The sequence below is a fragment of the Phacochoerus africanus genome, chromosome 11, assembly GCF_016906955.1.
Source record: "Phacochoerus africanus isolate WHEZ1 chromosome 11, ROS_Pafr_v1, whole genome shotgun sequence".
NCBI classification, from domain to species: domain Eukaryota; kingdom Metazoa; phylum Chordata; class Mammalia; order Artiodactyla; family Suidae; genus Phacochoerus; species Phacochoerus africanus.
In genome coordinates this window covers 69,903,156-69,919,261 of record NC_062554.1, presented here as the reverse complement: position 1 = coordinate 69,919,261, position 16,106 = coordinate 69,903,156, and the positions used below count along the sequence as shown (strand labels likewise).

The 16,106-nt window shown below is 39.4% G+C and overlaps 1 protein-coding gene across 1 annotated transcript in view; it reads right to left on the bottom strand.

Annotated features, from left to right (window-relative positions):
- Nucleotides 1-346: 346 nt before the first annotated feature.
- The window catches only part of PTTG1IP2 (PTTG1IP family member 2), a 32,360-nt gene continuing 16,600 nt past the window's right edge, over nt 347-16,106 (bottom strand). The window contains exons 3-6 of the mRNA XM_047754390.1: nt 6,527-6,620; nt 4,765-4,858; nt 1,640-1,745; nt 347-520 (exon numbers count right to left, since the gene is read on the bottom strand). Of these exons, the coding sequence (XP_047610346.1) occupies nt 347-520; nt 1,640-1,745; nt 4,765-4,858; nt 6,527-6,620 (468 nt within the window). The remainder of the gene's footprint in view (nt 521-1,639; nt 1,746-4,764; nt 4,859-6,526; nt 6,621-16,106) is intronic.

Below are 16,106 nucleotides of genomic sequence, written 5' to 3'. Positions count from 1 at the left end.
AGATGAGCTGAAATGCTGCATTGTTCTTACCCATCTTCTGGTTTGATTTCAAACTCAGGAAGCAGCAATCACCCTGTACTTCAGTTCCTCTCCTCAAATATTTGAAACAGGTCATGATCCTATTATCATCAAAACAATTTCTACTTAACAAGACTAGGAGTTGGTGGTAGAGTGTATACATGCTTGACAGTTCAACCTTGCCCCTACAAGGTTTAACCTTGCTTCTCCTTCATATTTAGTATCATGTCCCAGGGCCCAGAATAGAACAATAATCTGGATGTTTCCCAGAAGTTATATTTAATGGAAATTGTAAAGGACCTTGAAGAACCCCTCCTCAGTCATTTTTTTATGGTCCAATTACCCAGATGAACAAGGGGGCCACAGTTCTGACTTCAGTTGGGGTTCCAGGAGTGTGAGGACCTGCCCAGGAGCAGAGCATGATGAGCGGAAGGAAGCTACGAAATTTGAGTTCCAGGTAAGGAGGAACGTTGTAAGTAGGAGAAGGTTTAAAGTTGTCAAGCTGAAAAGAGTGGATAGAGGGTCATCCAACTAGGTAAGATGAAATGAATTGATCTGGGGAAAGTCTTCAAGGATTCCTTTTTTTTTTTTCTTTTAAGGGCTGCACCTGCAGCATATGGAAGTTCCTATCCCAGGCTAAGGGTTGAATTGGAGCTACAGCAATGCAGGATCCTAGTCACATTTGTGACCTACATACATCACAGTTCATGGCAACGCTGGATCTTTAACCCAATGTGTGAGACCAGGGATTGAACCCGTGTTCTCATGGAATCTAGTCAGGTTTGTGACCTGCTGAGCCACAATGGGAACTCTCTTCAAGGATTCCTTCAGGCAAAGTCAATCTCTTATTGAGTTGTTTTTGTGGAGTGAAAGTTGGCAGAACAGGGGAAATTTTTTTGTTTGTTTGTTTTTTGCTTTTGCTTTTTAGGGCTGTACCAGAGGCATATGGAAGTTCCCAGCCTAGAGATTCAATCAGAGCTGCAGCTGCCGGCCTACACCACAGCTACAGCAATGCACGATCAAGCCACGTCTGTGACCTACACCACAGCTCACAGCAACACCGGATCCCTGACTGCCTGAGCGAGCCCAAGGATCATACCCACATCCTCGTGGATATTAGTCGGATTCGTTTCTGCTGCACCACAATGGGAACTCCCAGGGAAAGCTACTAATATCCAAGTTAGGTTGGAAATTTTAAATTCTTCTCTACCAATATTATGATTTTTACCCATCTTAGACTAGCTATTGAGGTTATAGGAATGTGTCTTAGAAATGAGAACAGTGGAGTTCCCATCATCGTGCAGCAGAAACGAATCTGACTAGGAACCATGCAGTTGTGGGTAGGATCCCTGGCCTGCCTCAGTGGGTTAAGGATCCAGCACTGCTGTGAGCTGTGGTGGCTTGGATCCTGTGTTGAGGTGGTGCTGGCTGGCCTCTGTAGCTCTGATTTGACCCCTAGCCTGGGAACCTCCATATGCCACGGGAGGCCTTAAAAAGCAAAAAAAAAAAAAAAAAAAAAAAAAAAAGAGAGAGAGAGAGAGAGAGAGAACAGTGTTTCCTGCTCATATTTTAACTTTGATGCCTGGAATAAGTAAGGGGAAGACTTCCAGCTGTGAGTTACTGGAAGAGTCTGGGACATCTCACCAAATAAATTAGAATACTTGCCAGGAGCACTCCCATGAGGAAGGTAAATTGAATGTGGTCTTCCAGCAATATAGACTTGCGCTCTGTTCAAAATGATGGTAAATTTAGAATTAACAAGGTTTATTTTCAGAATAAAGTTACCATTGGAATTATTTTATTTCATTAGATTACATTTATGCAATTTTTTAATTACCACAGCTTTATTGTATTAAGTTCTCCTTTTGTTCATCCACCAGGAGAATTAAAGTGTTTGACTAAGAACACACAATTAAAATAGATGAACTATCATCTAAAATATAAATAAGTTGGCAATAAAATGAACAATTGTTTATTTACTTCTCTGTGTCCGCTGAAGAGGATGTAAGCTCCCTGAAGGCAAGGATGTCTCTTTCTTGTTATGATGATGTCTCTAGTGACAACCTCACTCTTTGAGGCACAGTAAATACTCAGTAAATATATACTGAAATAGATGAGAGTCAAGGAGGCACTGAGACACAAGCAGTTAAACACTGATGTTCTCTAACATTTGGAACCCTTAAAAGTGTGTTAACTTTTAAATCATATCTGCTGACTAATAAGACTATCACATCAGACGCCGTGATCAATATTTTGATGTTCCATTAGTCACTCATTTTTTTTTTTTAATGAAAGATGGGTGTTTCTGGAACCCAAGGAGCATCTTTGAATTATGAAGTACAAAAAGTCTTTAATAAGACTAATTCCCTTAACAGAATGCAGTGCTCACTGAATTAACCAGGTCTAGAAGAGTTTTAGAAGAAATGGAAACAAAGAGATGGCAGACGAATAGCAGAGCTAAGCCAGAACTTAGGACAGTTGTTGGACCATATTTGCAAAGGCGCTTCAGGATTTTCCTTTTATTTATTTGGTTAGTTAGTCAGTTATGTATTTACTTATTTATTTCATGTTTCTAGGACTGCACCTATGGCATATGGAAGTTCCCAGGCTAGGGGTCGAATAGGAGCCACAGCCACAGCAACATGGGCTCCAAGCTGTGTCTGCGACCTACACCACAGCTCATGGCAATGCCGGATCCTTAACCCACTGGGCGAGGACAGGGATCGAACCTGTGTCCTCACAGATACTAATCAGATTTGTTTCTGCTGAGCCACGATGGGAACTCCCAGGATTTTCCTTTTAAACAGCTGAAGCAGGATGGATATTTGTTCAGGCCTCTATTCTCTTGTGGGTATCTTTGCCACTTTACTGAGAAGCACTAAGAAAAAGAAATGATGACATTTATGAGACCAGGATCCTGGTCACATTTGTAATGTACCCTTATTGATTCTTTCTTCTGGGTATATTTTTGTTCTTGATGTAAAGAGTAAGGAATTCTTCCACCTTACCATTTCTTTTATTCTTATATGTTAATAAGAAAAGGTAAGTCCCATAGCCAGAAAAACACAAGTTCTAGTCAAAGTAGTGGTCTTAAGTAAGAATCAGAACACTTGGCCAACACTTATCTTTTTCTATCCTGTCTATTGGTCCTTCTTGAAAAAGGCATCCAATCCGAAGGAAGAAAATAATAGTGTTGGCCTGAAGGAGAATGGAGAAAAACAAACTTCTCAACATGTATGGATTATGAAAATACTTTTCATACCTTCTGTGAACTCCTTTTGAAAAAGTTACTTGAGCAAAAGGGGTGAAAAAAGAATTCTAAAAATAGGAATAAATGGGATCCAAAAATTTCTTTTAACTCAGAAGGGCAGTGTATAGAAACTAGTTTTTGTAAATTATAACAAGAAGTCAGAGAACTTTTAAAAGAGTAAAATGAATATATTCTACCAAATATTAGATGAATGATCACAGTGATAGGAATAAAGATATGTGTGTCCTGTGTCCTTCTTGGCAAGAAATAATGAAGGTAACTAAACTCTATGAAATGCAAAAGAACTGTAGAAGAAAATCACAACATAAACAAGCATTAAACTGAAATGTTCCATGATTTTGAGAAATGGAGAGTAAAGAGAGAAACTACGTTTGATCTTAACATTAGGTAGTTCCCTCTCAAGCAATACAGTTTAGTGACATTGAATTACATTTCCTATGTCCATTTCAGTTCTTTCCTAAACAATATTTATTTGATTCCTTAAACAATATGATTCCTAAAATAATCATCTTTTATTACTTTTATTAGTTAAAATTTTTTAAATTCAAACTATAGAGTAAGCATTTCAAGATATAAATATAGTTAGAGAACAGAATGTAAAGATTATACACTTGACAAGGTCAAATGAACGAGGAAGCTTACGGAGTTTAGCAGCTACAGAGGAGGGATAGATAGAAGGAAACATGGGTTCAAGTTTTCTTATCTTAAACTGTTAATGAGGAGTTCCCCCTATGGTGCAAGGGGATCAGCCACACCTCTGGCATGCTGGGATGCAGGTTCAATCCCCAGTCCAATACAGTGGCTTAAGGATTTGGCATTGTCACAGCTGTGGTGTAGGCTGCAACTGTGGCTCAGATTTGATCCCTGGCCTAGGAACTCCATATGCCACCAGGTAGCCAAAAAAGAAAAAGAAAAAGAAAAAATGGGAGAAGTATTGATGGATAGAGAAACAGGACTAAATAGATTACTCGAAGTCAGAAAGATAACCAAAAGAAGAAACAACAGGTATCTTAAGAACTATTAATGGACAATGACAGTTTATGATTCAAAAAGAGCAATATAAATAATATCCCCTAATAGCAAAATAACAAAAAAAAATATGGATAGTGCAAGATAAAATTTTCAGCTTTTATGATGGGGGGTCAATAGATAACATCTATAGGTAATAAATCATGAAATGGAGATACAACCACATTATTCAAACATATAGAGGTAACCAAAAGAAAAACTACAAATAGAATCATACTAAAAGGATTACTTTTGGAAAGCACGTGCCAGAGGTGGAGGGGGGAATGGGACAATTAAACTTTTAATTTCACAATCTTCTATACTCTTTAAAATTTTTTCCTTTTCTTATGGATGCATGTATTATCTTTATTCCATAAAAAGGTAAAACATTTCCTGATTATTAGCTTAGTATTTTTTTCAATGATATTATCCTATTGTCATTCTTACTAAGAATAAAATGCACATACCTGTGCATGTAATGAAGATAGAGGCAGTATTGACAAATAAATGCTATAATCAATATTATAAGGAGTAGAAGCATCAGGAATCCAAACAAGTCAACTGAAATGTATGAAAAGAGATATATTTTAAGCTAACAGAGGTTAATGATTTCTTATATTTTCATCGCTTCTAATATCATGCAGTCCGTTGTTTATTTATTTATTTTTTTGGTCTAATGCTTAAATATGAATTCACAGGTCATTATTAAAAATGGTACAGTAACATACACCATATGTGCCACTAAAGCTACCATTAATGTAATAATCACTAATATTTGAAAATAATCTGGGTTGCTAAAAAGAGATAACTTTTAATATTTTTTATCTCTAAATTTTTTCTTTTATCTCCAAGTTCACTCCAGGAAATAGCTCAACAGAAAAACAGATCCCTCATGTTACTGTATCTGTGAAGATACAGATAGTAGGTAGCAGATTTCCAGTACTTGTAAACGTTATCCCCTCTGAGTACTATTTAACTTATCAGCCTGGTGTACCTGTGAAATGAAACTAGAAGGGCAGAACTTCAGGTAGGGGACTAGGGTTCCCCATTCATACTAAATACATGAGGTATCACTTGCTTATAGAAGTTCTTTGCTACAAATAATTATGATTTAAATTTAATTGATAGAAGTTCCATTGTGGCTCAGGGGTAATGAACCCAACTAGTATCCATGAGGCTGCAGGTTCGATCCCTGGCCTCGCTCAGTGGGTTAAAGATCTGGCGTTGCCATGAATTGTAGTGTGGGCTGCAGGTGCAGCTCAGATCCTGCATTGCTGTTGCTGTGGCTGTGGCCTGGGCCAGCAGCTGCAGCTCTGATTCAAGCCCTAGCCTGGGAACTTCTATATGCCATAGATGTGGCCCTAAAAAGATAAATAAATAAATAAACAAAAGTAAAAAATTTTTACCTGATAAATCTGAAGCCAACATGGACTTAAGAGCAAAATTCCTATTTTTTTCAATTTTTAAATTTTTAAAAAAACCAAAATTACAACATTACAGATATAATTTAAAGAGTCTTTGATGATTGAGAAATGATTGAGGCAATTCTCAGAATTGAACATGTTATCTGAGGAAATATAAGTTATAGTAATGCTACTGGGCTCAGTATGTCCTCGCCCCCGAACTGGCTTTTAAGAAACTCCTTGAGTTCCTAAAACAAATTAAGAACACAAACTTCCTTTCACTGGGTTATGGTTATTGTACATCAGAGTACTTTAGAGATGAAATTTAGACTATTTAACAACTGGTATGGTAATGTATCCCTCAATCAAAATGAATGTTGATCTAGTTTGAACCATCACTGGCTGGAAACAACCCGTATTAGAGTGTATCAAGGGAAACACCAATGAATAGACTTGTTATGTTTTATTTTATTTATTTATTTATTTATTTATTTATTTATTTATTTATTTATTGACTTTTTGCCTTTTCTAGGGCTGCATATGGAGGTTCCCAGGCTAGGGGTCAAATCAGAGCTGTAGCTACTGGCCTACGCCACAGCCACAGCAATGCCAGATCCTTAACCCATGGATCGAGGCCAGGGATCGAACCTGTAGCCTCATGGTTCCCAGTCGCATTTGCTAACCACTGAGCCACGACGGGAACTCTGACTTGCTATATTTTAATGGAGCAAATATAATAATTTATAATCCTTCAATGATAGCAAATCACTAGCATTTGCAAGTCAACTGAAAAAAGTACATAAAAATCCAAATAAAGATAACTCACTGCGACAGTTTAACCAAAATGCAGAACTGAGTTGACACCCAAAATATGGAAAACAAATTCTTTTGCAAGTATTTTCTTGACTGCACCAAAAGCACTGTATTTGGAAAGAAAAAAAAAAAAAGCAGTGTCCAAGTGTAATAATCACAATCTCAGTAAATTTCTAGTTCTAGTTCAATAAGTATTCAATATATAATAGCCCACATCACTATACTCATTATTTTATTATTATTATTTGAAGTAGATGCTGTTAGTGACCTGCCCAGATCTCTTTACCAGACCCAAGCACACAAACCTTGCTGCAGTGAGTGTTGACTGCCAACAGCTCAAGCTGCCCTTCTTGCATTGTCCTCGTGGACAAGGACCACCTTCCCTGTGAGGTTACTCCCACCTCTGTCAGTAATCAACTGCTATACGGGTTTCTAAACACGGGATATCCTTGCTTCAAGGCAGGCCCCATTCTGCTATGTAACATTTTTGCCCCAGGGCTGCCCATGTTTCAGGCCAAGTGCAGGCTTTTGCTGAGATCACATCTTTGCTTGGCTCTTATCCCTTGGTTTCCCGAAGTTCTTTAGTTCTTCATAGAATTTTGCTGAATAGCAGTCACTCAAGAAACCTCATGTATCTGAATCCCTTTATCAGGCTCTGTGGTTGGAGAATTAAACCTAAGCTATATTTCAGAAAGTAGTAATAAGGATTTCAGCAGATAGGTTTTTGTTTGTCTTTTCTCTCCCCATCCCCAATTCCTAACACTCTTTCCTTCCCCTTTGTCTGCAGCACCCACACTTTTCTCTGGGGATTCTTCTTCTGTTATATGTGGGCTTGGTGGTGCTTCAACTAGCCTTGCTTTACTCTCTCCTCTCTTTTTCTCACCAGTAGTCAGATAATCATGTGGGTATAGGAAAACTGAATTCTAAATCACTTGTTGAAGTAAGCAAAAGCAAGGTACAAAGGTGGTAACCGCTGTGACAGATAAGACTAAAACCTGTAAGGGTAAAAAAAAAAAAAAAATGGGGACAGGGAGTTCCCATTGTGGCTCAGGGGTAACAAACCCGACTAATATCCATGAGGGCACAGATTCAATCCCTGGCCCCACTCAGTGGGTTAAGGATCTAGTGTTGCCATGAGCTGTGGTGTAGGTCACAGATGAGGCTTGGATCCCTCATTGCTGTGGCTATGGAGGAGGCTGGCAGCTGCAGCTCTGATTTGACCTCTAGCCTGGAAACTTCCATATGCCCCAGGTGTGGCCCAAAAAGACAAAAAAACAACAAAAAAATTGGGGACAGAGTGGTAAAAATGACGGCCTACCATGCACTAGGAACCATCCTACACACTTTATATGTGCTAACTCACTTCATCCTCATGACAGCTCCATAAGCTATATGCTGTTATATCCGCTTTATAGAGGAGGATGATAAGGCACAGAGCAGTCAAATGACTCACATAAAGTCACACACTTAGTAAATATTCCTGCTGTATACCCTGATTCCAACAGGATGTACAATACACTCCAATGTAAAAATTTACCCCTTAGATATTGCCTGAGAGCATGAGATATATCAAAGTCAGCTTTTGTGTCATGTCAACCAGGATCAAAAGTCAAATGAAGGTAAGTTTAAGATTGAAGCCATTTATGCTAAGTAGGTTCTGTCCTCTTGGAGTGTTGCTTAAAGAGTGGAACAGCAAAGTCAAGGCCTAGGTTCAAGGATTACAGCCCAGGGACTGCTGGCCTTGGTTAATAGTTCTCAGAGTTTCTAGGAGCCAAAGCCATCCAACATGGTTTTAAGGGAGATGAATGGCCAGAAAAAAACCCTGAACCTGTCAGAGAGGACTACATGGTCATTCATCACTATGCTGATTCCCAGGCCCTTATACTCAGGTTCCAGCACATGAGCTCCTAAAGCAGTGCAGTCCCCAGAGAGACATTGTCCCCTATGTTACTCTCTGAAGGGAGCTCAGAGAATAATGGAAAAGGGAGCTCCCTCCCAGGCTGAGCCTGAGGGATCCCAACTGGTGACCAATAAATTGTTTCTTGGCCAGGGAGACCCAACAAAACATCTGCCCATCATGCACAGCACTCTGAGACTCCAGTTACAGCTGGGGGACAATATTCTGGCAAGGACTCTGGGTGAGCACAATTTTACCTGGTTAGTTGCATTATTTTGCCAGGAGAGTTTTTTGTTGTTGTTGTTGTTGTTGTTTTTTAATGGAGGGATGGGGAAAATAGAATGTGTATTTCCTGAAAGGTCAAAGGGTGAAATACAATAGCCTAAGTAGTTTATTTTTTGACTCCCTGTCTGCCCAGCTTATGTTACCATTCTTCCTCCTCTGGTAACCAATCCCTCTTTCCTTTGCAACTTCTTTCCCAACTTTATTTGGTTCTGCAGCTGTCAGTCAGCTCTGCCCCATCACTTTCCTCCTCCTAGAACCATCTGACCAGGCAATGGCACTCAGAGTAGCCCATTCCACTGGCCTAGTAACTAGTGCTGGATGGGCCCCAAGACCCTAATAGGGTCAATCAGAATCTTCTGATTGTATACAGACATTGGAATAGATCTGCTGGGAGCCAGCCTCTTCCCCAGATAGACAGAGAAGTCTGTTTGCCCCCAGAAGAAAATGAGGTCAATACACAGAGGGAGGCAGAGCCGGGAGATGAAAAGAGAGAGGGGAAATGAGAATAACATCCTTTAAGACTCAGCTGTGCATGAGGTCAAGGCATGCTGCACTTTCTGGTTTTGTGAGTCAATAAATTCTTTTTCATTAAGTTAGTTTGAGTTGGGTGTCTGTCACTTAACCACAAAAAGACATGAACAATTCCTTAACTAAGGCTAAAAAGTCTTCAAAGGACAGAACTTCAAAATTCCCAGAGGGACAGTAGAATATATTCAACACACCTAAATTGGTAATGCATAATTTAAGACAAATTACGTGAATTTTTTCTTGTAGCTGAGGCAGATGACCCATATAAGTACAAAGTCATGCCAACCTCAGAACCTTAAGAGAGTGATGACTAAGAAGTTAGCTAGCAGACATTTTTTTTTCCTGCTGTGGTGCAACTAGGGATTGAACTGGCACTGCCACAGAGACAAGTGGATCATTACCCCACTGTGTCACAGTAGAAATTCATACCAGACTTTAGAATGGAGGTTAATATTGCTCCATGGGAAAACTAGAGTCCTTGTTTTAGGGTAGAACTCTGTATTAATAAGCTTATATAGACATCAAAATTGTTAATTTTATAATCAAATACCATTAAAATGAAAAAAATGCAGAAATGGGGAAGGTACAAAGTAATGTTTAGTGGTTTGTTAATACTGTATGAAACAAGTAGTTTAACATTATACTGGCAAAAAGTACTAAGTGTGTTATTGTGCAAAGAGGAATTTTATTTATTTATTTATTTATTTAGTCTTCTTGGGCACACCTGTGTCATATGGAGGTTCCCAGGCTAGGGGTCAAGTCAGAGCTATAGCTGCTGGCCTACACCACAGCCACATCAATGCAGGATCTGAGCCGCATCTGCAACCTACACCATAGCTCACGGCAATGCCAGATCCTTAACCCACTGAGTGAGGCCAGGCATCGAACCCAGGTCCTCACGGATACTAGTCAGGTTTGTTACCACTGAGCCATGATGGGAACTCTGAAAAGAGGGATTTTAAAATAGTGAACATAGAAAGGGTAAAAAGAGCATTTACTGGAATTCCCTTGTGGTCAGTAGGTTAAGGATCCAGCATTGTCACTGCAGCAGCTTAGGTGGCTACTGTGGTGTGGGTTTGTTCCCTGGCCTAGGGGCAACAGAAAAAAAAGAGAGAGAGAGAAAGAGAGATAGTATTTACTAATGATTTATGAACAAATGCTAGATAGTGAAGGTTAGGTTATCCACTGATATACAAAGCACTGTTTTCTGGTGGTTGAAAATTTAACTGGCAGGTACAACATATCCACTCTACAAAAAAAAACCAAAATATCTCTAAGGAAAGAATACTATCATGTCAAAAGTAGTGGAACAGATAAAGTAATAGGAGTTCATAAGAGAAATTACTCACTTCTAGTTGAATGACTAGATAAGATTTCTTTTAGGGAATAGGAAGAATTTGCTCCTTGAGGAATAAGTAAAATCTGTGCAGGAAGGGAGGGCTTTAGATGCAGAGATTATGGTAGAATAAAGAACAGATTTCCACTGTGAAAGAAGTGAAATCTGTCATCATGGAATTTCATTGAATTATTTGGAAAGGTAAAATTTTCTCAGATTGTGATGGGTTTTGAACCAGACTAAAGAGTTTGTGGGTTTTTTTTCTTTTCTTTTCTTTTAAAAAATTGAAGTATGGTTGACTTACAATATTATCTTAGTTTTAGATATATAAAACAGAAGTTTGATTTTTTAAAGATTATACTCTATACAGTTATTATAAAATATTGACTATAAAGAGTTCCTGCTGTGGCTCAAGGGGATTGGCAGCATCTCTGGAGCACTAGGATGCAGGTTTGACCCCTGGCCTGGCCCAGCATGTTAAGGACCCAGCATTGCCACAATTATAGCATAGATCACAACTGCAGCTCAGATCTGATCCCTGGCCAGGGAATTTCCATATGCTGTGGGGTGGCCAAAAAAGGAAAAAAATATTGACTATATACCCTGTGCTATACATTACATCCTTATAATTTATATATGTTAAACCTCGTAGTTCATACCTCGTAATCCCATTCACCTATTTTGCTCCTCCTCCTACATTTTTCCCCTCTGATAACCACCATTTTGTTCTCTGCATTGGTGAGACTGTTTCTATTTTGTCATGTTTTTTCGTTTATTTTTTTAGATTCCACAGATTAGTAAAAAAAAAAAATATAATAATACAGTATTTGTCTTTCTCCTGTCTGACTTATTTCACTGAACATAATACCCTCTAGGTTCATCTATGTTGTTACAAATGGCAATTTTTCATTCTTTTTTATGGCTGAGTAATATTCCATTGTATATATGTCACATCTTCTTTATCCTTTCATCTGCTGATGGCCACTTACATTGTGCCGGTATCTTGGCTATTGCAAACAATGTTGCTATGAACATTGGGGTGTGTATATCTTTTAAAATTAGTGTAATCAAAACAGTATGACATGCACAAAAACAGAAACATAAATCAGTGGAACAGAACAGAGAGCCAAGAAACAAATTCATGCACATAGGGTCAGTTAATCTATGACAAGGGAGGGAAGAGTATACAATGGAGAAAAGACAGTTTCTTTGATAAGTGGCATTGGTAGTGAGTGGATATAATGTGGAATATTCATACAATAGAGTGTTACTGAGCTATTAAGAGGAATGAAATTTTGGTACATGCTACAACATGGATAAACCTTGAAAATATCATGCTGAGTGAAAGAAACCAGTCACAAAAGGCCATATGGACTGTTTAGGACAGGCAACTCTATAAGACAGAAAGTAGATCTGTGGTTGCATTAGCTGGTTGTGTCTGGGCAGAAGTGGGGAGTAGCTGCTGATAAGTATGGAGTTTCTTTTGTGGGCGATGGAAGTGCTCAAACATTGATTATGGTGATAGTCATACAACTATCTGGCTAAGAAAAACCATAGAATTGTACATTTTAAAAGGGTGATTTGGACGTATGTAAATTATCTATCAATAAAGCTGTTATTTAAAAAAGTCGTTTGGGGAAGACTGAATAGCTATATGTAAAAGAACAAAATTAGAGTATTTCTCATATTGTATAAAAAATTAGCTTAAAATAGATTTAAGATGCAAATGTAACACCTGAAACCATAAAATTCCTAGAAGTAATCATAGGCAGTATACCCTTTGACATTAGTCTTAGCAATATTTTTTTGGATCTTTCTTGTTAGGCAAGAGAAACAAAAGCAAAAGAAAACAGATGGGACCTAATCAAACTTAAGAACTTTTGCACAGCAAAGGAAAGAGTCAACTAAACAAAAAGACAACCTACTGAATGGGAGAAGATATTTGCAAATGATATGCCCAGTAAGGAGTTGATAAGCAAATATACAGAGAACTCACACAACTCAATATCAAACAAAACCCCCAAACAACCTGATTAAAAAATGGACAGAGGGCCTGGATAAGCTATTTTTTTTCCCCTACAATTTTGTAACTATTGTTGGAGTTCCCTCCTTGGCACAGTGCATTAAGAATTCAACTGTAGGAGTTCCTGTCGTGGCGCAGTGGTTAACGAATCCGACTAGGAACCATGAGGTTGCAGGTTCGGTCCCTGCCCTTGCTCAGTGGGTTAACGATCCAGCATTGCCGTGAGCTGTGGTGTAGGTTGCAGACGCGGCTCGGATCCCGTGTTGCTGTGGCTCTGGCGTAGGCCCGTGGCTACAGCTCCAATTCGACTCCTAGCCTGGGAATCTCCATATGCCGCGGGAGCGGCCCAAGAAATAGCAAAAAACAAAAAACAAAAAAAAAAAAGAATTCAACTGTAGCATCTCAGGTCACTGCCAATGTGCAGGTTTGATCCCTGGCCCCGTGCAGTGGGTTGTGGAACTGGCATTGCTACAGCTGCGGTATAAATCACAGTGTGGCTGGGATTCAATCCCTGGCCCCATAACTTCCATTATGCCATGTGTGTGATCATAAAACAAAATTTAAAAAAGGCTATTGTCTTTCCATGTCTTTTTTGGGGGGGCGGGGGAGGGTGCCATGTCCTCGGCATAAAGAATTTCTCTAGGCTGTGAGCTGAACCAAAGCCATGGCGGGGACCCAGGCTATTGCAGTGATAACACTGGATCCTTAACCTGCTGAGCCACAAGAGAACTCCTCCATGTCACTTTTTAATGACTGTACAGATCCACTGAATAAATAATGTCTTATTTAATCAATTAGATAACATCTCCGTTCCCCAGAAAGCAGAGATGAGGCAAAGTGTTTATATAGGAGTGCAATTCCAGAGAACAATGGTGAGGAATGAGAGCAAAGCAAAGGAGAGAACAAAACAGTAAGATGACACATTTTTGATCTGGCCACCACTAGGTATGATTGATCACTTAATCTTTCAGGACCAACTTCTGAGATGCCAATTTTGCCATATTCTGGGACAGTTTGTCAGATGGAGGGTGTTGTTTAAATGCTTCAGTCACTCACTGGTCAAAGGTGTGTACCCTTGGGTGTGACTCCCCTGTGCTTCCGTGGATTCAACATGATGAGCAGGATGGCCCTACACTAGGGCACCTTGCTGTCATCAAAAGGGAAGACGTGGATGCAGACTGAAGGGAACATGAGGCAAGATGTGGGAAGAGCCTGTGCAGAGGGATTGTGAAAAGGCATTTTTCCAATGTAGTCATGTAACTGGCCAACAGGTACATGAGAAGATGCTCAACATCACTTATCATCACAGAAATGCGAATCAAAGGCACAACGAGATATCTCCTCACAGCTGTCAGAATGGCTATCATCAAAAAGACAAGAAATAATAAGTATTAATGAGGATGTGGAGAAAAGCAGGGCTGGTGGGAATGTAAATGAGTTCAGCCACTATGAAAAACAGAATGAATTTTGCTCAGAAAGTTAAAAGTAGAATTATCATATGATCCAGCAATTCCATTCCTGTGTACTTATCCAAAATTTGTGCTTCTTAATAATAGGGATTCAACTGAATTATATTGAGCTCAAAGGTGACATGATGAAAGCCCTACTTTAATATAATGAAAAAGGCATCAAAAGGGATGGGAGGGACCAGGGCGGGGGGGGGGGGGGGGGTGGGTGGGGAGGTGGAGGGTGGAGTAGGAAGCTTCAGACTGTTTCTATCAAAAGGAGGGAATGGAAGGATTGATAGGCCTTCATGAGCTACAGAGAGAGAAAAAGGAAGAGAGTGAAGCCAAAGATTTCTAAAATTATGAGTTCTGAGAGAATGCTACCAGAAATGATAAAGTAGTAAATAAAATGAGTTTTGGGGGGAAGGAAAATGACAAATTTAGTTACAGAAAATTTGAGCTTGAGGTGATGAAAAACTCTAGGGCGAAATGTCAATCAAGCAATTGTGAATGTGACCTCAAGGCCCAGAGTCTATGAGGTCTAAGGATATGAATTTTGAATTTTTTTATGTGCAGATACTAGCAGAGGCCATGGCAGTAGGTGAGATGTCATAAGGATAAGAACCCAGCATAAAAAATGCTTAGGAGCACCATAAAGGATGAGGAAGAAGAGTTGGTAAATGAAATGGAAAGGTTAGGGAAGAAGCAGGGCAGAGTAAAGCCAAATTCACCAACAAAGAAGCAAGTCTCCAGAATGAGTGACCAATTTGAAAGGTCATTGCATTTGGCTATGAAGAGTCTTGTAACTTCTAAATCAGTTTGCTATGGCTTAAATCAGATAATGTGATGAGAAGCAATGGTAGAATAAAGACTTTAGCTGCTAGAAAGAAATAATATGGAGGCTTTGTTTTATTTTTTCAATTTTGTATGAACTCAGAAAGGAAGGAGTCAATGCAGATAACTAGACTGAACTGGTCATAGAGGAAACAAGGAAATGAACATTGTTCTTAGTTTATGAATATATGTATGTGTCTGTGTGTGTATGATGTATGTAGAGGTAAAGACTAAGGGATTAGCTTTGGAACTGCAAATGGACTCCGAAAGGGAAAAAGTGTAAAAGACAAGATGCTGAATTGGTTCAGAAGAAAAATGAGAAACTTGAAGCCGACAGATGACCCTGAACTTCTCTGCTCAAGCTCCAGAAGGATGATCACACCAATAGCAGGTAAGGTGCTGGGAATACTTGCCTTGGAGAATAATCCATGAAACTGGTTCACCACATTTTTTTTTTCTGCCGAGAGACTCTTGACAGATGATAACCACATGTTCTGGCATAACCAGATTTGGATCCACAACTCTGTCTATGCTCCCCTACTCCATACCTCAATAAACACACACACACAATTTTTCAGAAAAATAAATATCAAAGTGGGCATGTCTGTGGAGTGTGAGGGATGCCATTTATTAATGCATTTCACAAGCATGTGAGTGGTGGTCATTCCCTGAACTGTGCAGCAGGTGAGGTAGTGGAAGGAGACTGAAAAATTCCCATTGTGACATATCAGAATGGAATCCGACTAGTAACCATGAGGTTGCGGGTCTGATCCCTGGACTCACTTAGTGGGTTAAGGATCTGGCATTGCCGTGAGCTGTAGTGTAGGTCGAGGACGCACCTCAGATCCTGCACTGCTGTGGCTGTGGTGTAGGCCACCAGCTGCATCTCTGATTCGACCCCTAGCCTGGGAACTTCCATATGCTGTGGGTGTGCCCTAAAAAGCAAAAAAAAAATTCCTGTTGGGCCTTTGCTATGACTTTGTTCCTTTCATTCCAACCAATAATCCATATCAAGATGCAATGAATGATTGAAATGGCAGATTTTTTTCAAGTCTCTTGGGAATAGTCTCCCAACAGTAAAAATCAGTATTCAAAGACTCTATGTGTGTAAGTATCTGCCTCTGTGTACAGCTGCTTTTCCATTGTGAACATGAATTAATCTAAATCTCTCTCCTAAGTAAAGAAGTCAAGGCCAAATTCTGTACTCACGTCACCATGTAAAATGCAAGGCCCAACACTGAGCTC